At 67.7% G+C, this 23,628-nt stretch overlaps 5 protein-coding genes across 6 annotated transcripts in view; 1 reads left to right on the top strand and 4 right to left on the bottom strand.

Moving 5' to 3' along the window:
• Positions 1-1,611, top strand: part of LOC309414730 (MAP/microtubule affinity-regulating kinase 4-like) — a gene marked incomplete at its 5' end in the record, with an annotated part of 6,125 nt that extends 4,514 nt beyond the window's left edge. Inside the window, 2 exons of the mRNA XM_082012098.1 lie at positions 1,126-1,170; positions 1,443-1,611. Coding sequence (XP_081868224.1) covers positions 1,126-1,170; positions 1,443-1,507 — 110 coding nt within the window. The 3' untranslated portion in view covers positions 1,508-1,611. The remainder of the gene's footprint in view (positions 1-1,125; positions 1,171-1,442) is intronic.
• Positions 1,612-3,192: 1,581 nt separating this feature from the next.
• CKM (creatine kinase, M-type) lies at positions 3,193-6,479 on the bottom strand (the record flags this gene model as incomplete). Its single annotated transcript, XM_082012119.1, has 7 exons — positions 5,924-6,479; positions 5,462-5,616; positions 5,141-5,273; positions 4,500-4,671; positions 4,123-4,246; positions 3,532-3,721; positions 3,193-3,371 (listed from the first exon to the last, which is right to left on the bottom strand). The coding sequence occupies exons 1-7, from the start codon at positions 6,327-6,329 to the stop codon at positions 3,193-3,195; spliced, it is 1,359 nt and encodes a 452-aa protein (XP_081868245.1). The 5' UTR covers positions 6,330-6,479.
• A 2,276-nt stretch (positions 6,480-8,755) lies between these two features.
• On the bottom strand, positions 8,756-14,710 carry ERCC2 (ERCC excision repair 2, TFIIH core complex helicase subunit). Of its 2 annotated transcripts, none has more exons than XM_082012114.1 (22): positions 14,663-14,710; positions 14,496-14,573; positions 14,356-14,418; positions 14,169-14,282; positions 13,962-14,078; positions 13,549-13,665; positions 13,335-13,458; positions 13,140-13,236; positions 12,909-13,042; positions 12,364-12,532; positions 11,837-11,981; positions 11,572-11,666; positions 11,392-11,461; positions 11,158-11,259; positions 11,009-11,072; positions 10,589-10,710; positions 10,397-10,489; positions 10,252-10,324; positions 10,081-10,151; positions 9,536-9,679; positions 9,313-9,456; positions 8,756-9,223 (listed from the first exon to the last, which is right to left on the bottom strand). In XM_082012114.1, exons 1-22 carry the CDS (start codon positions 14,693-14,695, stop codon positions 9,131-9,133), a joined length of 2,262 nt encoding a protein of 753 aa, XP_081868240.1. In that variant the 5' UTR covers positions 14,696-14,710; the 3' UTR covers positions 8,756-9,130. The 2 variants fall into 2 exon arrangements, with proteins under 2 accessions (XP_081868240.1, XP_081868241.1); XM_082012115.1 differs by having other exon boundaries at positions 11,572-11,641; positions 11,863-11,981.
• Positions 14,711-16,158: 1,448 nt separating this feature from the next.
• DLL3 (delta like canonical Notch ligand 3) lies at positions 16,159-19,167 on the bottom strand (the record flags this gene model as incomplete). Its single annotated transcript, XM_082012097.1, has 6 exons — positions 16,159-16,653; positions 16,730-17,282; positions 17,451-17,893; positions 18,306-18,363; positions 18,473-18,694; positions 19,117-19,167. 6 exons carry the CDS (start codon positions 19,165-19,167, stop codon positions 16,202-16,204), a joined length of 1,779 nt encoding a protein of 592 aa, XP_081868223.1. The 3' UTR covers positions 16,159-16,201.
• A 607-nt stretch (positions 19,168-19,774) lies between these two features.
• TIMM50 (translocase of inner mitochondrial membrane 50) lies at positions 19,775-23,626 on the bottom strand (the record flags this gene model as incomplete). Its single annotated transcript, XM_082012108.1, has 11 exons — positions 23,360-23,626; positions 22,488-22,644; positions 22,371-22,402; positions 21,668-21,689; positions 21,338-21,396; positions 20,783-20,902; positions 20,598-20,702; positions 20,399-20,497; positions 20,155-20,311; positions 19,970-20,076; positions 19,775-19,879 (listed from the first exon to the last, which is right to left on the bottom strand). The coding sequence occupies exons 1-11, from the start codon at positions 23,504-23,506 to the stop codon at positions 19,775-19,777; spliced, it is 1,110 nt and encodes a 369-aa protein (XP_081868234.1). The 5' UTR covers positions 23,507-23,626.
• Positions 23,627-23,628: the final 2 nt, after the last annotated feature.

The following is a 23,628-nucleotide window of genomic DNA, read 5'->3' as shown; positions in this document are numbered from 1 at the left end:
CACTGGTGCTTGTCCCAGTGCCACCAACGCTCACCCCGGTGCCTGTCCCGGTGCCGCTGGTGCCTGTCTCAGTGCTACCAGTGTTTGTCCCAGTGCCTGTCCCAGTTCCACTGGCACCTGTCTTGGTGCCCATCCTAGTGCCGCCGGCACCTATCCCAGTGCCTGTCCCGGTGTCACCGGTGTTTGTCCCAGTGCCCACCCCAGTGTCATTCCAGCCCCAACTTGGTGCTACCAGTGCCTGTCCCGGTGCCGCTGACACCTACCCCAGTGCCCGTCCTCGTGCCTGTCCCAGTGCCGCCAGCGCACACCCTGGTACCTGTCCCAGTGCTCCTAGTACCTGTCCCGGCGCCCGTCCTGGTGCCACCAGCACCCACCCCGGCGCCCGTCCTGGTGCCGCCGGCGCCAGCTTTGCTTTGCTCCTGTCCCTTCTCTCTTTCTGCCTCTCAGCCTTTGCTGCTGCTGTGGGGTTTGGGGGGCTTGGGGGGGGTCAAGGTTGTGCTCCACTGTGGTCTGGGGGCACTGTGGTCTGGGGCTGATGCCCCTCCCTAAAGTGTGTGTGAACTTGCTGGGGGTAGTGCCCCCCAAATTGGGCACAGCGTTGAGGGAGGAAGAGCGTGTCCCAGAGATGGGGGATTTCCCCCCTAGAGTTGGGGTGCCCCCCCCCCCCCCCCAGTAAATGGGCATCACCTTGGGGGAGATGATGTGCCCTGAGCTGGGGGTGGTGACCGCCAAATTCAGCATTACCTTGGTGGGCGGTGAGCTCCCCAGAATGGGGGTGGTGCTGCCCCCAAAATGGGCATGACCCTGGGGGTATGGTGTGCCCCAAATTAAGGGCAGTGCTCCCCAAAACTGGGGTGGTGCCCTCCCAAGGGGCATGACCTTGGCAGATGGTGTCGCCTAAATTGGGTCTGTCCTCCCCCCTGCCAAATCGGGCAGAGCTTTGGGGGAGGCACAGTGACCCCAAAATGTGGACTGTACCCCCACATCAGCCATGGGGCTGGTGGCGACGCCCTGAAAGAGAGGGGTTCTCCCCCAAATGAATGCAAAACTTGAGCGGGGGGGCTTGGTGCTGCCCAGGGTGGGCAGAGCCCCTGGCCCCCCCTGACCTGTGTCCCCTCTCCCCAGGGTCGCAGACGAACCTGAGAGAATCGGGGGACCTGCGCTCACAAGGTGGGTGCCGACACCCCTGGGTTGCCCTCCAACCCCTGGGTGCTCCCCAGGGCGGGCAGCCCCCTGCCCTGCCCACCTCTCCTGCTGCCCTGTAGCCCCCCTACCCACCCTGCAGCCCCCTGCCCACACCATACCCACCCCCATACCTGCCTCCGGTGGCCCCTGCCCATGCCATACCCCCCATGCTACCCCATACCCCCATGCTGTAGCCACCCCTCCCGGTGCCTCGTAGCCCCCTCCCCACCCACCCCATGCCTGCCTTTCCCCCACAGTTGCCATCTACCTTGGGATCAAAAGGAAGCCGAACCCCGGCTGCTCCGATGCCCCTGGCATGTGAAGGTGACGAGCGCTCGGCCGGCCGAGGCGGTGATGGCAGCGTTGCGACAGGCCACCCTCTCGGCCGGCTGCCGCGCGCGCCAGCCCCAGCCCTTCCTGCTCTCCTGCACCCACGACCGGGGCCCCAGTGAGCACTTCTGCCATTTCGAGGCCGAGGTTTGCCGGCTCCAGCGCCTCGGCCTCCATGGTGTGCTCTTCCGGCGTCTGGCCGGCACTGCTGGCGCTTTCCGTGCCACCTTGGCACGCGTGGCTGGTCAGCTCCAGCTCTAGGGACCTGCCGGAGCTGGGACCCCCGCCTCGAGGGTTGCATCCCTCCTGGGGGGATGCACCGGAGCTGGGACAGGGGGCTGCATTGGCGTCGGGACCCTCCCAGGGCGTGTCAGATCCAGCACTTGGGGCTGCATCGGCGCTGGGACCCCCGCCAAGGATGCTCCAGATCCAGCAGCCAGGGCTCTAGTGGAGCTGGGAGCCCCCCAAGGATGCACTGGACCTGGGACCTGGGGCTGCATTGGTGCTGGGACCCTCACTGAGGATGCGCCGGATCTGGTACCTGGGGCTGCATTGACACCGGGACCCCCCCAGGGCCTCCATCGGATCCAGGCCTCTCCCCCCCTCCCCTGGGGGGGCTGCATCGGCACTGGGACCAGGGGTCTGCAATGGCTCCGGGCCCCCCAAGGCATGCCGCAGCTGTGGGGTGCCCGTGGGGCTGCCTCTGCTCTCTGGTCCCCGCGGGGGGGGGGCTGCCTTGGCTCCAGCTTCCCCTCAGGACCATCAGCACCAGCACCCGGGGGCTTGCAGCAGCTCGGGGATCTGGGGTGTCCCTGGGGTCCCTCCAGCCGTCACTGGCTGCGGATCGCTGGGTACTCTGAGACCCCTTAGCTATCTCTGGGGCTGTGGGATGCGGGACCCTAGCAGCCCCTGACTGAGACCTTGGGGACATTGGTGCCAACACCTTGGGGTCCACCAGCTCCGGGACCCCAGGGACTATCAGCTTGGGGACCTTGGGGCCGTCGGCTCTGGGACCCCAGGGTCCGCCAGCTCTGAGGCCATTGGCTCCAGGCCCTTGGGGTCCACCAGCTCTGGGAACTTGGGGATGTAATTTCTGGGACCATAGGGTCCTCCACCTCCCAGATTTGGGGCTCTACATCACCTCCAGCCCCCTGGATCCCCACCTCCACCCCATGCCTGGGTCCTCAGAGCTGTGGCTGCATCCTGGGGTCCCCTGGAGCCCCCGCCCGGGGACTGTCCCTGTATCCTCCAGCCCTGTACAGCCTGTAAATACGGCCCGGGGCTCCGGTGTCACCCCCCCCCCTTCCTCCCTGTCACATTTTTAAGTTATTCCTGCCCTGGTCTGTACCCCGACCCCCCCAATAAACATAGGAAACCTGTCGGCGTCAGCAGCCGTTGGTGTCAGCACCCATCAGGACTCCTGGCACTCGGACACCCCCCCATCACGACCCTGGGGTGTAGGCAGCGTTAAGGTCAAGTTGCCCCTTGTAGGGTGGGAGGGGCTGCAATGGCACCCTAGAGGTGCCCCACAGTGGGGGGGGGCATCCCCTTGCTTGGGTGGGGACCACCCCACATGTGTTCCCCCCCCCCTCCAGCCTGGACACCTGGGTTCACAGTGGGGACCAGCAGCGTTTATTGAGGCCGGTCCTACAGGGGTGCCCGTGGAGGTGGGGTCCCCTATTTTTGGGCCGGGATCATGTCGTCGATGGACTGGTTCTGCTCCAGCTTCTTCTCCATCTCCACCATCAGCTTCACCCCGTCTACCACCATCTGCACCTGCTCCACCTCCGAGAAGCCCAGGCGGTCGGCGTTGGAGATGTCAAAGACGGCGCCCATGGCCGCCGTGTCCACCCCGCCTGGGGGGACAGGGGCATCAGCACCCCACAGTGCCCATCGTGTGCCCCACAGCACCCATACCCACCTGTGCCCTATATACCTGTGTCCCTGTGCCCACTTGTGCCCCCGGTGCCACCCCCATGTCATGTCCCCGTGTCCCCTCTGCATGCCTGTGCCCACCTGTGCCGCGCTTCTGGAGGCGGAGGCGCTTGAGGACCTCCTCGAACTTGGGGTGCTGGCTGAGCTTGGGCAGGCGGACATGGACGCCCCCCCGCAGCCCCGTCCCTAGGTTGGAGGGACAGGTCAGGATGTAGCCCAGGTGCTCCGTCCACATGAAGGGGTGGCCCGCCTTCTTGAAGATCTCTTCGATCTGGGAGGGGAGATATGTGGGACTGGGTGTCGTGTGTCCCCCCACCCTCCCAGGACATCCCCGTGGCCCCTGTGCCCAAAACATGCCCTCGTCCCAATGTCCCCCCCATGCTCCTGAAGTCCCTCATGTCCTCCTGTGCCCCGCTACGTCCCTCAATGTCCCCATTGTTCCCGTGTCCCCAAGACCCTCCATGTCCCTGGTGTCACGCCCATGTCCTCCTGTGCCTGCAAAGCTCCCCGTGTCCTTCATGTGTCCTCAAGCTCCCCATGTCCCCAAGACCCCCATGTCCTCAACACCCCTCCACGGTCCCCATATCTCCCACATTGCCCCATGTCTTCCAAGGGCCCAATGCCCCCCACATCCCACTATGTCCCCCCTGTCTCCCCTGGGCTCTGACCCACCTTCTTGAGGCCGACGCAGAAGCGCCTGAATACCTCCTTCATGTTCCCCCCCTTCTCCATGGAGATGACACGGAGGTGGTCCTCCTCGTTCACCCACACCAGGAAGGTCTTGTTGTCATTGTGCCTGCAAAGGGGGACACACATGACACCCCCTCAGCAGTGGCCCAGGGACCCAGGAGTCCAGTCACCTCCAGATTTATCAGGGTGGTCCCTACATGGCCCCCTCCCAAGGTGGGACCGAAATACGTGGGCGCTCCCTCCGCCTCCCCTAGGTGGCCCCTAGTTGCCCCCTCCCCAGGTGGGACCCCAACACTTGGGTGTCCCCAGCATCACCCCGGATGGGACCCCGTGCCCCGGGTGCCCCCAGGATGCCCCACCAGATGCCGCGAGCGTCGGGCCAGTCGCGGGCCATGCCCGAGGCCAGCAGCAGGGGCGAGACCGGCTTGTCGAAGAGGAAATGGTCGTCGATGAGCTGCTGCTGCTCCTGCTCCGTCATGGCCTTCAGCGGGTAGTACCGGCCCTTGAACTCCCCCTCCAGGCTGTTCAGGGCTGCGGGCGGGGCGGGGTCAGGACATGGGCACGCCCACACACTCGCAGGCCACGCCCACCTACCAACAGGTCACGCCCACCTACCAACAGGCCACGCCCACCGACCGCACCCACAATACCTGCTACCCGCCACATGCGCCAGGCCATGGCCGCAGCCACAGGCCACGCCCACCTCCACCCCAGACCTCGGCCACACCCATACACCACGCCCCACCGCCACCCGAATCCCACATGGGGTGTGGCCACCACACCCACCCAGGACGCTCCCACACCTAACAGCCACACCCAGGCCTTGCCACACCCTCATCCACAGACCACGCCCCTTCTGCCCAGTCCACGCCCCTAGGCCACACCCCGACCTGTCTCCGCCCATGTGCAGCACACCGGCCCCCCAGGCTGAGCAGGCCAGCCCCATCCCCTGTGGCAGGCCACGCCCCAGGACCACACCCCTCTAGGTCACGCCCCTCACCGTTGACAGACAGCTTCTCGATGGCGCGTCGCTCCCCCCGGCTGCAGTGGGGGGGCAGGGAGTAGCCCTTGATGCTGCGCCCCGTGCGCACCCGGCTGCTCAGCACATACTTGGGGTCCAGGTCCTCCCCTCCCTGCCCAAAACATCGGCGGGACCCAGGCATCAGGGACCCACCCCCCCGCACCCCTTACTTGCCCCCCAGGCTCAAGAGGGGTCCAGACATCCCAATATCCCCCATCCCCCACCAACCCCCCAGCTGAGACCCCTGTCCCCGTGGCCCAGAAGGGACCCCCACCCCTGGGGAACCCGGGCGTCCGTGACCTTGAGGTTCTCATGGTTGAGGTCGGTGCGGTGCTTGTCAGTGGGTTTGTAGCCGCCGTGGCGGTCCTGGATCACTGGGTCAAAGAGCTCCTTGAAGACCTCGTAGGACTCCTCGTCCCCGGCCACGCAGCCCACTGTCATGATGAAGGGGTGGCCTGCGGGGTGGGGGTGTCAAGGAGCAGTCAGCATGGCACCAGGAATGGATATGGCACTGGGTACAGGGCACTGGGCACCCAGTACGGCAGTGGGGCCAAGGCTCTGGCACTGGGCATAGCACTGGAGACAGGGCATCGGCTCCCAGTATGGCACTGGGGACTGGGCACTGGGAACAGGGCACTCGGCACCCAGTATGTCACTGGGGATGGGGCTCTGGCACAGGGGGTGGTGCAGAAGATACCACGTTCCCCGGCACCAGCCTGGAGGACCCCATGGGCGGGCTGGGGACCCCATGCCATCACCCACCGGGATTGTCGACGCCGGTCTGGATGACGTCATCGAGGGTGAAGCCGCTGGGGGTCTCCTTGTCGCGCAGGCGCTGGTAGAGGGCGGGGGTGAGGACCTTGGCCATGTGGTTGTTGTGCTGGGAGAGGTCGGGGAACTCCTCCTCCGCTGAGAACTTCAGCTTGTGCTTGTTGTGGGTGTTGCTGAACGGCATGGTGGGGCTGCGGGGAGAGGGCGTGGGCACCAGGGTGGCATGGCATGGGGCACCGGGCATGGCGTGTGGCATGGGGGCATGGCACCGGGCACGGGGCACGGCCCCAGGCGTGTCTCGGGGCACAGCAGGGCACTGGGCGTGGGGCACGGTGTGGGGCATGGCACTGGGCACGGGGCCTGGCACAGCCACCAGGTCACCCTGAGGACCAGGCATGGGACGTGGGGCGTATTCCAGGGGGCGTGGCGATAGAGGGCGTGTCCCCCAATGGGCGGGGCCTCGGCGGGTGTGGCGGGGTGTGGCCTGGGAGGGGGTGGGGCCAGTCGGGGCCGGGCCATGTTTGGCCGGGACGGTGCCGGGGCTATTTATAGCCCGCAGGGACGCGAAGACCGGACCGGGGCGGGGCGGGGGGGGGGCGGGACCGGGACCAGGACCAGGACCAGGACCGACATGACCCGCTCCGTGTCCCGGTGGCACCGGGGGGTCCCGGTGACACCCGGGCATCTGGTCCGCTCGCGGTGGCACCGGGCGGCTCCGGTCCCAGCCACGGAGGGTCCGGACGGTCCCGGCTCGGGTGGTACCGGAGGGTCCGGTCCCAGTTTGGCCCCGGTGGCACCGGGAGGGTTCGGTCCCGGGGGAATCCATCCTGGCTGGGTCGGACCGCGGCGGGGTCCCGGTGGGTCTCCGCGGGGCCGGGGTTACCTTGAGCGGCGCGGGCGCAGCGGGTCGGGTCGGGCCGGTACCGGCGGAGCAGGCGGCGGGGAGCGGGGCCGGCACCGGCTTTTATCCTCCCCTCAGCCCCGCCCGGCTCCGGGGGCAGCGGGGGGGTCCGAACCGGGCGGGGGCTGGGCCCTGCAGGAGCCGCCCCTGGGGACGGGGAGACCCTCCGGCCCCCCCCGGAGCCGCCCCCCCGGTGTCGGGTGTCCGGTGGGCGCCCGGCCCGGCACCTGCCGCCGCGGAGAGGGGTGTGCTGTGCTGCCGGCACCCCTCGGTACACCGGCACCCCCGGTTATACGGACACCCCCTCAACCCCTGCGCCGTGCACCCCCCATTTTGCATTGCAGGGTGCAACGGGCACCCCCCATCCTGCAGGGCCCCACGCGCTGCCCTTGCACCCCCCGCACCCCCTCGCTGTCCCACACCCCCCGTGACACGCTGCGCATCGCACGCTGCAAATTGCACGTTGCACGCTGCGTGTTGCGTGTTGCACGCTGCACCCAGGGGCCTGCAGCGCAGCACCCTGCGCGTTGCCCCCACCCTTGGCCCCCCCCCAGCACCCCGCACGACCCTGCGGGCTGCGGTGGGTGCCGGCGGGTGGGTGCTGCGGACACCGCAGCGGCGGGTGCGCAGCCTTGGCTGACCTTGACCCGCAGCACCCGGCATGGCTCCAGTTACCTTCCTGCTGGTTGCCCTGCCACGGCCTGACTGCAACTGGGAGCACTGGGAGCAACTGGGAGAGGGGGCAGAGCCAGGCAGGGCACTGCAAAGTGCAGGAGCAGTGGGCCAGTCCCTGTCTTGGGGAGGGAGCACCCAGCACCCCCCAAATCACTGCCTGGGTGGGGGGAGCTGGGCTGGGGGCACCCACCCTGCGCCCCGTCCCCTCTCCGAGGTGGCCTGGCTGTCACCAGCCCCCTCCCGGCATGGGGGTCAGGGTGGGGGGCACCCAGGGGTGGGTGACCCCGGGCGGATCCGCTGGATCAGGGCAATTCAAGCTGGGCCCCCCCCCCATCCCGACACCCGGTATTTTTAGGCTGGATCCGGTTACGCGGACGGATCCGGTGTCGCGCTGGGGGACCCTGGTGGGGGGCATGGGACGGGCGGCAGGGGCGTCGGGGTGGCACCCATGCACGGGCGGGGGCAGTTGCTGAAGCCCTCCATGCCCCCCCCCAAACACCGACAGAACCTGGGGGGAAACGGAGGCACAGAGCGGGGGGGAGGTCCCCTGTGCATCCAGGGCACCCTGAGCCCCCCAGGGTGCTGGGGGCAACCCTGGCAGAGGCCTCCACTGCACCCCAACATCAGCACCCTGGGGGGTGTGGAGGAGCTCTGGGGGTGCCCCACACCCATGGGGTGCTCCACAGATTAAGGGGGATCCTATACCTTTGGGGTGCCACAATCTGTGGGGTGGGGTGACCCTGTGATGCCAAGCAGCGAGTGACCCCAAATACGTGGGCACTGGGGAGGGGGTGACCTTGGCCATGGGGTGTCCCCCAGCCCTGCAGATGGCCGGGGGGGGTCCCCAAAACATAGCTGCCCCATTACTGGGGACCCAGGGGGCCCATGTCACTGCTCCCGACCCCCTTGCCCACCCTGGTGACCATGAGCCCCCTCCCTGGGCAGGTTACGCTGGGGGTCTCCAGGGCAGGGCAGTGTGGGGGTGCCTGGGTGCAGCGGCGGTGAGTAAGGGGGTGCAACGATGCAGGGGTGGCTGAGCCCGGCGGAGCGTCCTGCTTTATTGGGGGGGGGGGGGGGGAGTATAAAAAAAGAGGTAAATTGAGGTGCCCCTGCATGGCCGGGGCTCGGGGGGCAGCGCCCAGCAGGGTCCCCACAGGGTGCCGGGTGTGGCAGGGGATCCAGGTCCTGCTGGGAGCACGTGTCGGGGAGTCCAGGTCCCGCTCCAAGTGAGTTGGGGGGATCCAGGTCTTGCTCGAAGGCGTAGCAGGGTACTGGGTCCTGCTCCCAGCGTGTGAAGTGGATCTGGTTCCCACCCCAGGCACGCTGGGGGGGATCTAGTTCCCGCCCCAAGAACGTGGGGGAGCTCCAGGTCCCACCCTGAGCACGTGGGGGGAATCTAGATCCCACCTTGAGCACACGGGATCCCACCGGAGCACAGAGGGATTCAGGTTCCGCTCCGAGCGTGTTGGGGGCTCCAGGTCCTACCCCAAGCACACGGAGGGATCCAGCCCCCACCTCGAGTACACGGGGGGGCTTTGGGTCCCGCTCCGAGCATATCGGGGGGCTCGGGGTCCCACTCCAAGCACACTGCGGGGTCACCCCGCGCCCACCCCCCGGCTGGCTCACACCTGCTGAGCAATCTGCTCGATCCGCTGCAGAACCTCCTCCGACTGCAGCTGCTCCAGCGTCAGCAGCGACAGCCCCAGCTGGTCCTCCTGCGCCGGGAGCGGGGTGAGCCGAGGGTCCCCCACCCTGCCCAGCCCCTCCGGCGCCGGGTGGGGGGGTTCAGGGGGGCCTCCTTTACCTGGTGGAAGGGCTGAGCCATCTGGCGCAGGAAGAACTTGGCCACCTGCACCGCCTCGTCCACCGTCAGGTTGAGGTTGGCGTCGGTGATGTGCTCCTGGATCCACCGCGGCAGCTTCCCCCGCTTGTCTGCCCGGGCAAAGCGCTGCGGGGCGGGGGAGACACGGGGTGGAAGCACGGGGGTCCGGCAGCGCCCCCCCCCCCCACCCCACCCCGGTAGCCACCTTGTCGGCGAAGACCATGAGGCCGTAGTCGGTTTTGCCGCGCAGGGCCCGGCCGACGCACTGGGCGGCGTGGCGCATGGCGTCGAAGGTGAGGAAATCGTTCTCCCGGATCTGGAACTGGTCCCGCAGATACTCCAGCCGGGCCTGGGCGGGGCGACACCGGCATGCTGGGTGCCCCACGGGTGTCCCAGCCCGGCCGTGGGGTGCCCCACCGGTCCCCAGGGAACTCCAGGGCAGCCCTGGGGTCTCGCGCTGTAGCCATGGGGTGCCACGACGTGGCCCCAGGGTGCTCAGCTGTACCCCGTGGGAGCCCCACTGTGTCCCCAGGGTGCCCACTGTGTCCCTAGGGTGCCCCGCTGTGTCCCCAGGGTGCCTGGCTGTGCCCCACAGGTGCCCCACTATAGTCCCAGGGCACCCCATCGTGTCCCCAAAGTGCTCGCAGTGTCACCAGGGTGCCTGGCTGTGCCATGGGGTGACCCCAGGGTGCCCGGCTCTGCCCAGTGGCACCCCACTGTCCCCATGGGTCCCCTGGGGTCCCCGCTCACCTTCAGGATCCGGCTCTGGGTGTAGACGTAGGGCACCCCGAACATGACAACGGCTCTGCCATAGTGGTGCACTGGGAAGGGGGGGGGGCAAAATGGGGGGTGCTCAGGGTGCTTCGGCACCTGCCACTGCGTCCCCCCGTCACCATGTCCCCAAGCTGGGCTGGCCCTCACCGAAATCGATGCCCTCTGACACTTTGCCGCGGGCCACGGAGAGCAGGATGGCGCCCCGGCCGTTCTCGCAGGCCTGCGAACGGGCGCCACGTCACCCGGAGGGGTGTCACCGTCACCGGTGACACCCCAGGGCGCTGCCACCCACCTCCTGGTACTTCTCCAGGGCCATGCTAGTCTCGGCCCCATCCTGTGTCTCGATGAAGATGAGCTTGTTCCGCTGGATGTTCTCCAGGATGCCCTGCCATGTGGGGAGTGGTGGGGGTCAGGGGACCCGAGGGGACACCGCGATGACACCGTGGGGGCTGGGGGACACCCCAGGGGACAGGCGGGGACATACCTGCTCGTACCAGGAGGCCACGATGTTCTCCATGTACTGGTAGCTGGTGAAGAAGGCGACGATGCCGTCGGGGACCACGGCCGACAGCTCCAGCAGCAGGTTCCCGTAGTTGCGGATGACGGCTGGGGTTGGGGGGGGTCACTGTGGGGTGCTCCCAGCCCCTCAAAGTCCCCTCTGGACCCCGAATCTCCCTGTCATCCCTGTCTCAACATCCCCCCAGCCCCATTTCTGTCCTGCCCCGGGTTCTTCTACCCCAGTCCTGGTCCCTCCAGCCCTATAACCCCATCCCTGCCTTGTGCTTCTCAGCCCCATAACCCTGTCCCTGAGCCCCCCCCAGCCCTGTAGCCCCCTGTTCCCCCTGTCCCCTCCCCAAGACCCATAACCCCGTCCCTGTCCCCTCCCTCCATTCCCATCCCCTACCGATGTCCTCGCGCGTCTCAAATTTGGAGCTGATGGCCACTTGGTCATTGCCACGACCCACGATCTGCGAGGGATGGGACACCGGTGACACAGGGGTCCCCGACCCTCCCCAGACCCGGTGCTGGGGCTCCCCAGCGCTCCCCACTCACCATGGGGCACAGGCAGGTTCGGGCCAGCGTCATAGTGAAGGTCGCCATGGTGACGGGTCGGAAATCCAAGATTTTGGGGTAGATGTCCAGCGGGGAGAGAGTCTGGGGGCGTGGCAGAGGGGTCACGGCATCACCCTGACGGGCCCTGGAGGGGACGTGGGGGGGGACACTGGGGGACACGGCAGGAGGGGACATGGGGGACACACGAGGGACGCAGGGGACACGGGGACTCACCCCTGACGTGATGATGACTGACTGGAAGCGCTCGAAGACGGGTTTGATGGCAATGGAGGCATCCATGCAGCTGGGGGGGGACACAGGCACACCTGGGGTGACACTGCCACTGCCCCCCGTGCCCCCCCAGCGTCCCTCTCCCCCCCCCAATACCCCTTGCCTGCCCCCCCGTGTCCACACCTGAAGTGCAGGATGGGGTTGGCGATGGTGGGGGTCCTGTCGTCGAAGGGTTCGATGATGATGGTGAAACCTGGGGGAGGCACCCTCAGTGCCAGCTGGGGGGGTGGGGCACCCAGCACCCCCCCCAAGCAGGACGCAGGGTGCCCACCCACTCCAAGGGGGCTTACAGACTGTCCCGCCACCCATGGGTGCCAATCCCCACACTGGGTGTGCTCACAGACCACCTGCCCCTGCCAAGGGGGTGCTTAGGGAACGCGCCCCCCACCCCGGGGGTCCCAGGCTCTGGCTGACCCTTGGCGTAGGTGCTGACGAGGGTGGCGAAGTTGGCGACGAGGGTGATGGCGGAGAAGTCGGCCATGTCCACGATCTCCAGCGTCCGCAGCAGCGAGCGCAGCCGCTCTGCGCAGAACCTGGGGGGGGGATCATGCCATAGTGGGGGGACACATGTCATCCTGGGGGGGACACATCACCCTGGGCAGGGGGATGTGTCATCCCAGGGGTGTCGTGTCACCCTGAGGAGGGGACGTGCCACCTCTGGGTGGGGGACACGGTCACCCCATGGAGAGGAGACACCACTCTGGGGGTGAAACAGCACCCTGGGGGGGGGGTCACAATTCGTTGGGGGGTTCGCAGACCACCCTGGGGGGATACACAGCACCCTGGGAGGCTCACAGATCGCCCTGGGGTGATACAGGACACTGGGGAGGGCACACAGCATCTTGGGGGTGTCACAGACCACCTGGGTGGGACGTGGGTCCCTTTGTGGGGGGGATGACCCCCCGCCAGACTCACCGCAGGGGCTTGCGCTCGATGCAGACCTTCTCATAGACGTCCTTGAGGAAGGCGGGGGGGCTCTCCTGCACCACCCGTGGCCCCCGCACCCGCGCCCGCAGGTAGGCCACAAACCGCTTCAGGAACCCCACGAAATGCTCGGCTGTCCGGATGCTGCCGGGAACCGCCTCTGCGGGGAGGGGGGACGCCGGGGCAAGCTCAGATGGGGACCCCCAGCACCGCGCCCTGCCACAAGGAGGGGCTCAGGGACCCCCATGGTGACTGCGCTCCGCTGGAGGAAAGGTTGAGGGGTACCAGAGCCTGCTGTGCGGCTGGGAGCACCCCAAAGGCATCCCAAGGGCTGAGGGGCATCCCCACAGCCAGGAAGGTCTCGGGGACCCCCAGGGACCCCCACGCTCGGCTGGAGCAGAGATCAGGGCGCACCAGAGGCCGGTGTGGGGCTGGGGGCAGCCCAAAAGGCTCAGACACCTCTGTGCTCATCCAGCATGGAAACGGGGCGGGGGCTGAGGGGGCACCCCAAAAGAGGGGCCACCCCTCCCACTCACCCTGCAGGATCTCGTCCGGCAGCACGGGGTTGGCGAGGTAGAGGTCGGTGTCCCGCGCTGTGCTGGCCTCCCGCAGCCCCTCCACCAGGCGCCGGTACTCTTCCGCCAGCTGCCGCGCGTCCGTCTCCTTGATCCTGTGGCGGAGGGGGATGGCGCGGGGGGGACACACGGTGACGGGGTGGGGGGGACGATGCAGAAGGGGGGGAAGGCGAGGGGGACACACACGCTCACTTTTGGATGGTGGCCTGGAGCGTGGCCACGTTGGCCTGGCAGCGGTCCAGCGTCCGGCGCGTGATGTTCACCCCCATGGAGTCGATGCAAACGTTGTCTGTGGGGACAGGGGACGGTGTCAAACCCGCCCCCCACCTCGGGTGACGCAGGGGATGGCAGGGGACACCCCAAAAACGGGTTCAGGGGCATGCTGACCGATGTTGTGGGCCTCATCGAAGACCACGACCGACTTCTTGGCCAACTCCTTAGAGACCAGATCGGCGATTTTGGGATCCAGCAGGTAGTGGTAGCTGTAGACAACGATGTTGGCGTGAAGGATCTGCCGGGAGGACGTGGGGACGTTTAGGGACGTTTAGGGACAGAGAAGCCACCCCGGAGCCGATCCTGGCCCCCCACACCCGCCCCGTACCGAGTAGCGGGCGAGGAAATAGGGGCACCAGCCCTTCTGGCGGCCGTGGGCCTTCAGGTCGTCCAGGTTGTAGATGCCGTAGGGGATGGGCACCTCGCGCCCGTGGGTGTCGAACTCCTGGGGGGAGACCCCGGGGGTTGGGGGGCAGCTGGGGGTGGGGGGAGGCACCCCGAAGCAGGGGGATGCTGGGGGGAGGGCAGGAGACTAGGGAAGGGGGATATGGGTGTGGGGCAGAGATGGGTTGTGGCTGGGGAGCACCCTAGGGTGCTGGGGGGGTGGATAGGGAATGGGAGGGGACTCCAGAGTGCTTGGAAACTGGATGGGAAACGGGGGCACCCAAGGGTGCTTGGGAGCCAGATGGGGAATAGGGGCCCCCCAAGCAGGGGAAGGCAGGGACTGGGGGGATCCCTCACCTCGAAGAAGAGGCAGGTGGGCAGGGATCCGTCGCGCTGGTGCTGCGCCCGCACGTAGGAGGCTGTCAGGCTCAGGCACCGGCTGTCCACCTCCTTCCCGAAGCGCAGCGAGGACACCTGCACCCCCGTGGTCACCCTGCTGTCACCGTGACCCCCTGGGACCACCTCCCCCTGCCCCCAGCGGATCCCACCCGCTCCCCTGCCCACCTCGGGGTGGATGCAGAGGTTCTTCCTGGAGCTCAGTGCCAGCCCCAGGAACGGCACCTTCTCCCCCAGCTCCTTCTCATAGAAATCCATCAGCTTTCGCAGCTCCTCGATCACCTGCGGCAGCGACACTCAGACGGATCCCTCAGGATCCCCTCTGTGATCTGCTCCCCCCATCTCCTCACCCCACCTTTTCAATCTCCGGCACTGTGCGGGAGCAGTAGATGAGTTTCGTGAGATCCAGTGGCCGGGCCTAGGGAGAGAGGAGATGCTAGGATCTGCTAGGCTGGGATTAACTGGGATCTGGGGGGATCAGGCACTGGCACTCACCCGCTGATAGGCGACTATGAGTGACAGCAGTGACACCGTCTTCCCGGTCCCCGAGGGCATCTCCAGCACACCGTGGCCCTGCCGAGATCAGCAGTGTCACCCTGGCGGGGATGCCCCCAGGGGTGCGTGGATCCCAGCCCGCTGGGGACCGCCAGATGCCGCTGTACCTTGGCGTCCAAGGTCCTCTTGAGCTCCAGCATGTAGGAGAAACTGCTCGGGGTAGATGTAGTCATAGGGGAAGTAGACCAGGAGGCCATCGATGTTGAGTCTGTGAAGGGACCAGGGAAAGGAGATCCCACAAGGGATCCTGCCAGATCCCACCCCAGCAGGGAGCTCGGCACCTGGCAGATCCCTCTTCGCCCTGGGATCAGGGTGTGCCAGCCCACCCGTGTTGTCCCCCCTCTTGGCTCAGCACCCCCCAGGATCCATTGGGATCATGGTCCTGCCATGGGCCCTGCACCCCAGAATCCATCGGGATCATTGTCCTGTCGTGGGCCTAGCAACCCCTCCGGGATCTATCGGGATCACGGTCCTCTCGTGGGCCAGCACCCCCCTGGGATCCATCAGGATCACGGTCCTGCCGTGGGCTCAGCATCCCCGGGATCCATCGGGATCATGGTCATCCTGTGGGCCTAGCACACCCCCGGGATCCATCAGGATCACGGTCCTGCTATGGGCCCGGCACCCCCAGAATCCATCAGGATCACGGTCATCCCGTGGGTCCAGCACCCCAGGATCCACCGGGATCACGGCCCTTCCGTGGGCTCAGCATCCCGCCGAGATCCCCTGGAATCAAGGTCCTGCCGTGGGCCCGCCCCCTCCCTCCCCCCCGCCGCGACCCCGGCCGCCGGGATCCCCCCGGGATCCCCCCCGCCCATCTCCGCTCACTTCATGGCTCCCGCCGCTTCCACACACCACCGGCCCCGACACAGCCCCGCCTCTCTAGTTCCCACCTCGGTCCGCCCCGCCCTCCCATTGGCCGACGCGCTGCCACCGCCCCGCCTCCCCTTCCGATTGGTCGCGCGTGCTGCCGATCACGGCGCGGGGCGTAGCCCTGCCAGCGGAGGGCGGGAACAGCTGTCCGTTGGGGGAAGCAATCGACCGCCGAGCGCTGAGGCCAGTGAGTCGAGCACCGCGCCACTGAGCGGGCGCAGATAAGGTGACCCGAGGTGACGGTCCCCATGACGGAGCAGTGCCACCCTCCACGATCCGGAGTGGTGCCTCCCCACCCGTGTCACCCACCCACCAACCCAAGTAGGGTGTCCCCACCCATGTCCCACCCCCCCGTGGGCGCCAGGGCCGGATTCTGGTGACGTGGTGGCACGGACAGATGTCTCAAAGAGCTTTATGGCACCCACAGCCCCCGCGCCCCCCATGGGGTGGGTCCCCAAACCCCTGTGGGGCCCCAGACTTGGGTGTGGGAGGTCCTGGGTGGGTCCATCGCTGCCGGGTCACACCTGGCGGGGGGGGGGAGAGAAATGGGGGGGTTAATGGTACGGGGAACAATGCGGGGGGGTTGGGGGGTCCCGTGGAGGCTCACCCGGGTGGCGGAGGCGCGTGGTGGCTGCCGGTCCCTCTCTGCGGGGCTTGTGCCGGTGGCCCCCCCCGTCTCTGCCGTGTGGCTGCTGCCAAAAAAGCCTGTGAGACCCCCAACACCAGTACGTGTGGGTCCCCCCGCCCCCCAATCCCTCCCCCCCCCCCAAGTCTCACCTCGCCCCCGGCAGCCGCCGCCGCCGCCGCACCGCCAGCACCAGCCCCACGCCGGGGCCCAGCAGGGCGAGGGGGAGGGCGCAGGCGAGGGCGAGGGGTGCGGGGGGCTGGCGCTGGGGGGCCGGAGGGGGGCCCCCAACCTCCTCCTCGCAGCGGGACCCCATAAATCCGGGGGGGCAGGCACAGACATGGCCGGAGAAGTGGGTGTAGCAGGTAGCACCGTGCAGGCAGGGGCCAGAGGCGCAGGCATCGGCGCGTCGGCGGCAATCGGCACCGGCGTAGCCGAGGGTGCAGGAGCAGGTGAAGGTGTTGGCGCCGTCCTGGCAGGTGCCGCCGTTGGCGCAGGGGTTGGGGGTACAGTCGTCGGCGTTGCGTTCGCACCGGCGCCCCGAAAAACCCGGCCGGCATTTGCAAATGGCGCCACGACCCAAGTCCCGGCATTGGCCGCCTGCGCCGGGGAGGGGGTCAGCGGTGCCAAACCGTGCTGGGAGGGGACGGCGGCGGGGGACGCGGGGGACGCTCACCGTGCAGGCAGAGGTGGTCGGCGCAGCGGTCGGCGCGGCGCTCGCAGTTGGAGCCGCGGAAGCCGGGGGGGCAGCGGCAGGTGTAGCCGGCGCCGGGGGCCGGGGCGGGGGCGCAGGCACCGCCGTTGAAGCAGGGACCAAGGGCGCACGGGGACGGCGGCACCTCCGGGAGAGGCTCTGGTATTGCCAGCCGCCCCGCGGCAGGGAGCAACGCCGACGACACCAGTGCTGCTGCCTGCACCGGTGCTTCAGGGGCCGTTGCTGGTGCTGCCGGTGCCGCTGCTGGTACTTCTGGCGCCGCTGCCGGTGCCACCGGTACCATCACTGGTGCTTCCAGGGCCACCGCTGGTGCTGCTGGTGGCACCGCTGGTGCTTCCAGGGCCACGGGCAGTGCTGCTGGTGCCACCGCTGGTGCTGCCGGTGCTGCTGCCGGTGCTTCCAGGGCCACAGCCGGTGCTATTGGTGCTGCAGCCGGTGCTGCTGCAGGTGCCGCCGGCGGCCGTCCTGGGCCGGGGGTGTCGCAGCGCAGCCCTGGGGAGTCACTGCCGTGACCCTGAGTGGGCAGTGCCATTACCGGGATGGTGGGGATGGGGGTTACTGCACCCCCCCAGTTTGGACGTGGGGTTCCCGGAAGCACCGGGGGGTCTCTGGGGTGAACCAGGGCGCTCCTGGGGTGACACAGGGGGTGCTGGTGCCAGGACCAGGGGGGGGTCCCACTCACCATGCAGGTGCCCCCCTGGGCGCAGGCGCTGCCGTCGGTGCCGGAGGGCGTGCAGGCTTCCCGGCACCCGCCTGTGGGGAGAGCGCAGGGTGTCAGGGGCATCCCAAAACCCAAGGGGCACCCCAGGGGTGCTGGGGACCCCCAGGAAGGACTGGGGAGCACTGAGGGGTGGAAGGGCGCTGGGGGCCCCCCCAAGGCACAGGGGTACTCACGGCGGGTGCAGCAGGGGGGCCAGCAGTGGCGGGGGGGGTGGCAGGCAGCAGCGGGGGGGCAGCGGGGGGTGCAGGGGGGGCAGCGGGGGGCACAGCGGGGGCCGCGGGCGGGGGGGCGGCAGCGCAGGCGGGTGCCGAAGCGCAGGCCCCCCCCGGCCCCCCCTCGCCAGGGACCCCCCGGGGAGAGGTGCTGCCGGGCCACTGCGCGCCCCAAGAGCTGGTCCTGGGGCCCTGGGGCACCCGTCAGCACCCATAGCCCCTCCCGGACCCCCAGAACCCCTCTTTGCCCACCTAGATCTCCCTACCTCCCCCTTTAACTGTCCCCCCAAAGCACAGATTCCCATTCACTCCCCTCAAACATCGAGAGGCCCCTTTTGCCCACCCACACCCCAAGTTGACCTCCCCAAACCCCACAGGCCACCATTTACCCCCTCATCTACTCCCCCCCAGATCCCTATTTGTCCCCCATTTAACCTCTGGGACCCCCATTTGCCCCCCAGGGCTCATCTGCCCCCCCCTTATCCCTCATTCACCCCCCTATGGAACCTCCAACCCCCCCCCAATACCCAAGGGCTATTTACCCCCCTGGGACCTCCATTTGCCCCCCCAAACCCCATGAGCACCCCCAAGTCCCCCCACTCACCTCCAGAGCCTTTGGCTTCCTCCAGCCGCCATGACTCGATGACGAGGGAGACGGTGCCCTGGGAGGGGGGTCGGGGGGGCGGGGGGAAATTGGGGAGTGCCATTCCTGGTCCCTTGGGGGTCCAGGGACCATGGTGGGGGGGTCAGACTTGGGGGAGCACTCCTCACCGGCCAGGGGAAGGCAAAGGGCAGGCGGAGGATGCGGGGGGCCCCTGGGGCAGGGGGGGGCCCGGGGGGGCTGTGGGCGACCCCCAGGCTGCAGCCGACCCCCCCAGGGGGCCGCAGGCAGAGGCGGAAGACAAGGCGACAGGAGGGGGGGCCCCCACACGGCCCCCCAGGGCCCCCCCGTGCCGACAGCACCCGCAGCTCCAGCACCCCAGCCGGCTGCACCTGCAGGCAGGCATCAATGACCCAAACCCCACTGGGACCCCCCTAGGACCCCTCAAGCTCCAAAAGCACCCCCAGCACCCTTCAGGGACCCCCCAGTACCCAAATATCCCCACAAAGTCCACCAAAATACACCCCAGCACCCAACAATGATCCCTTAAGATCCGCCCAGCATCCCAAACCCACCCCAAGGTCCCCTGCCAACTCCACAGGAACACCCCAAATAACCGGGAGCCCCTGAAAACAGCCCCTCCAAGACCCCCACGACCCCCCCCATATCCAAATACACCTCCTGGAACACCCCCACACACACTGCCTGGGGACCACAAAGGGGCAGGAGCTCCCCTAAACACACCAACGGTCTCTCCAGCCACCTAAGACCACCCCAGGCCCCCCCCCGGCCCCCTCCCCGAGGTCAGGCTCACCGGTGGGGGGCAGAGGAGGGCGAGGAGGGCAGGCAGCAGCAGGGCAGCCATGGCTGGCACCGGGGGGGGGCCGGATCTGGGCCGGGGGGGTCTCGCCTGGTCCCGGAGCTCAGTGGGGTCTGAGCCCGCCACCCCCCCGCAAGACCACTTTCTAAGGGCCCTGCCCCACCTCCTGCTCACCAGCCCCGCCCCCTGCTCGCAGGCCACACCCCCAAAGAGGACGAAGCCCCCCTCCCCCAACCCAAAAGGGGGTCCAGCCCCATAACACCCCTCCACAAGGGCTCAGCTCCAGCCCCACAACCTGCTCCTATGAGCCTGGGTCCGACCCCACAGCCCACCCCCCCTGAAAGGGCCTGGCTCCGACGCAGCACCGGGGAGGGGGGGCTGCCCCGTGCCCCCCAAGCAGCACAGTGCACCCACAGCTCCACATCACCCTTTATTCACCCCCAACGCCCCCCAAAACCGGGGCCACGCTCGGCCCCCCTCCCGCCACGGGGCTGCCGGCGCCTCCGACCGCATCATCCGGGTGATGCATCACCCCCTGCTCCCGCGGCGCCGGCGAACGAGGTGCGTGTCCCCCTCCCGGCCTTGCGCCGCTGACGTCACGCTGACGTCTCGCTGACATCACGGCCACCGTCTCGCTGACATCACGCTGACGTCACTGCTGCTTGGAGCGTGGCCAGAGGCGGCCAGCCAGGGCACCCAGGAAGAGCCCCGTCGGCTTCTTGCCCTGCGCCAGTTCGGCCAGGCGCTGCTGCTCCTCCTGCGCCCCCAGATTTGAGGCAAAAAACAGCCGTTACAGGCAATCAGGTGCTGCCACCCCACGGTGTGTGTCCCCCCGGCGCATCCCCACCTCCTCCAGCTGCGACCGGCGTCGTTTAAAAGCCGCCAGCGGATCCTCCTCCAGCGCGTAATTCTCCAGCACCGTCCGGACATCCTCCACCCCGCTGAGGGCGATGGCTGCAGGGACAGATGGGTCAGGGGAGCCTAGAGGGGGTCGGGGACGAGGCAGGGACGTTCTGGAACGCGTTTACCCACTCTTGAGGAAAGCGGTGAGGTCGTAGAGCGCACGGTCGTCGGAGCTGCCGTCCCAGCGGGGCAGCGCCAGCCCGTTGTAAGGCTGCAGGCAGAAGGATTCTCTCCGGCAATCCACCACGACCACCTTTGTTGGGTCTCTGTTGAGGCAGGAGATGTCCTGGGGGGGGACAGAGAGGGGCTGGCAGAGGGTGGGGGGTCACTGAAGTGCCTGGACCCCGTCCCTGGCCCTGCCGGGCCCCCCCACCTTGACGTGGTGCCCGTCCATGTAGCGGGTGGCGTCGCGGAAGAGGCGATAGGAGATGAAGCCATGGGGGTCCACGCTGTCGATGAGGGGGAAGGCGGTCTGGGGTCGGGGGAAATAAGGACGGGCTGAGAAGGTGGGGGGCACCCCTGGGTGGCCCTGTCACCCCTGGGGTGGCTGCGTCGCCCCGCTTCGCGCTCACCATGCCGGTTTCGGAGGTGAAGACAACAATCTCGTAGAGGGGTGCGAGCTGCTGGAGGAGGCTCTCGATGCCCGGGCGCTTCTTGAAGCGCCAGCCGGTGACGAGCTGGTTTGGGGGGGGACAGAGAGGTGTCACGGGGAGCGGGGGGCAGCAGGGGGGCACGGGAAGGCTCGGGGGACACTCACCGACCACTCGGGGTGCAGCAGGACGTCGGTGAGCTCAATGACGAGGGTGTAGGGGGGCTGGTAGTAGGGTTCGCGCAGGGGGTCCGGCAGCAGCTTGGGGCTGGTGGGCTCGATGATCATCTGGGGGGGGGTCAGGAGGAGGGATGGAGCCTCCCCAAGCGTGGGGACCAGCGAGGGGACAAGGGTCCTTGCACCGGCACAGGGGCAAGGGCTGCAGTGTGGGGACAAAATGCCCCGGCAAATGGGGATGAAGCACCCCCAAAGCGGGGATGAGAGCTCCTGCCTTGTGACAAAGGACACCCCGGTGGGGACAAGGACCCCAGGTTGCTGACGGGGGACCCCAAAACAGGGGCAAATGCCCCCAGAATGGGGCCAGGGGGCCCCAAAATAGGGATGTGACCCCTCAGAATGGGGACGAGGTCCCCCAAGAAGGGATGGGGATCCAAAATGCTCCCAAAATTAGGACAAAGCTGCCCTAGAGGATGAAAAAGCTCTTGGGACAGGGACAGCCAGCCCTGATGGGATGAAGCCCCCCCAAAATGGGTCCCCACACACCTGCCTGTAGTCTTTGAAGTACTTGTAGGTCCTGCGGAGCTGCTGGATGCCCACAGGGTCTGCAGAGCCAAGGCCAGCGTGGGTCAGGGTGACCCGGGGTTCCTGCTGTCCCCAAAAGGGGTGACAGCCCGCCCCCGCCCCCCCCTTCACCAGGATAAAGATTAAAACGCCCCAAATAAGCCCCTTTTGGGTAACAACAGGGTGTTAAGAACATCGTAAAAGCCTCCGGCTGTGACACCGAAGTGTCAAATGGCCCTGAGGATGCAACAAGTCCCCTGCCCTGTGGTGGCTGTCACCCCCCCCCCGGGGGCATCTGGGGATGTCACTCACCGCCATCAAACTCATCAGGGATCTGCAGGGAGAAGAGGGAGGCGGAGGGTTAGGACAGAGACAGCGAGAAGGACGCAGTGACGCTGGAGGGATGCTGGTGGCACCGGAGGGGCCATGTCACCGAGGGGGGGAAGGGACACGTGAGGTGACAGGGACAATTCACAGGTAGGTGACACCATTTCCGTGTGGTTTCCTTCCGCCAACTGACGTCCTTGTCACCCTACTGATGTTCCTGTCACCCCACTGCTGTCATTGTCACCTGCTCAGTGCTCCCCCCCATCACCCCGTTTGATGTCACTGTGTCCCCCCCGCTGGATGCCGGAAACAGGCAGGGTAATTTGCACCTCTCCCTCCCCGGGGAGTCACGACGCACTTCAAAACCCCCCTCAACACATCCCAAACTCTCCAAAAAAGAGGTTTTGGGTGAGAAAAACACCTTCCCGGGGCATGACAAGGACTGTCAGTCCCTTTGGGGACACGCTACTCCCCTTGGGTACATGAGAACCCAATGCCCCACCCAACGCAAAGACCCCAAAATAAGTGACAACGCCAGCAGTAGGGGATGAATGGGGGCACATGAGGAAGAAGGGTGAGAGGGGGAAGGCACTCAGCCCCTGCAATGTCCCCAAAGAGCAAGGAGGGGACGTTGGCGCAGCTCCTGTGCTTTAAAAAGTGGGGTGAACTGCCACTGAGCGCCCCTCACCTTGGCACCGTGCTCATCCACCGCGTTGCTGCCTGCGGGAGGGGGAGAGCAGAGGTGAGGGGGGGCCGTGGTAGCACCGGCAGCAGGGGGGACGGGTGGGGGATGCTGGGGACTCACCAAAGATGTAGATAAGCGCCACCCCGGTGCCCGTGCCCAGCAGACCCGCCACACGCAGGGCCATCCGCCGGGCGGCCGCCATCCGCTCCCGCCGCCGCTTCTCTTCCTCCTCCTCCCCCTCTGGACCAGAGGTGCGTCCCAGGGGTCCCTCTGCCGCCTGTGGACACGGCCAGAGGGGAGCACGGTGAGCCCTGGGGACAAGGTGGGGGAGCCCTGGGGATGGCTGAGGGGCCTGGGGACACCTGGGAAGCCCCCAGGACAGCCAGGGACACCTGGGGACAGCTGGGGAGGACTGAAGATGGGAAAGGACATTCAGGAAGCCCCAGGGACAAGCAGAGACAAACAAGAAGCCTTTTTGGACCTTTGGGGACACTTAGGGACACCTGGGGAGCTCTGGGGATGTCAGAGGATGACTGGTGACATCCAGGGAGCCCCAGAGACCCTTGGGGGACCCGCAGGGATGTCCGAGGATGGCCAGGAACACCCAAGGAGTCACACAGACACTTTGGGACACGCAGGGAGTCCTAAGGGTGGCCGAAGATGACTGGGGACACCCAGGGACCCCTGGGGACACCCGTGGAGCCCAAGGGATGGCCGAGGATGGCCAGGAACAGCCGGGGGAGTCCTGGGAACACCCAGCGACAGTCACAGACCCCCAGGAACTCCCAAGGAAGGCCGTGGGCCCCCGAGAACACCCGGGAAGGGACGAGGTCGACCGTAGAGCCCTAAGCCGGGAAGGGACAGATACGTGGGGACACGTGAGGACACCCGTGGAGCCCCCGTGCCTCCTCCCCCGTCCCGCGGAACCCTCACCGACCCCTCAGGCCCAGGCCCGGCCCCGCTCGCTGGGCTCAGCCCCTTCGCGGCCCCACCTGGTGCCCCCGCAACCGCTCCCGCAGCACCGCCTCGGTGCCGGCGGTGCCGCTGGCAGCTCTGCCCAGCGCGGCGCGGGCCCGGCGGGCCCCCAGAGCGGCGCGGGCCCCACAGGCCGCCACCGCCCGCCCCGCCGCCGCCGCCATCTTCCCGCACCGCGCGGCCCACAGCGCAGGCGCGGCAGCCGCGGCCAATCCCCTTCCCGCGCCGCCAGCCAATGAGCAACGGCTGAGCGAGAATAGGGGGAGGAGGCAAGCCGTGAGGGGCG

Source organism: Phaethon aethereus, assembly GCF_964289735.1.
Source record: "Phaethon aethereus genome assembly, chromosome: 31".
NCBI classification, from domain to species: Eukaryota; Metazoa; Chordata; class Aves; order Phaethontiformes; family Phaethontidae; genus Phaethon; species Phaethon aethereus.
Note: the sequence above shows the minus strand (reverse complement) of the source record. Positions and strands in the feature narration are given on the sequence as shown.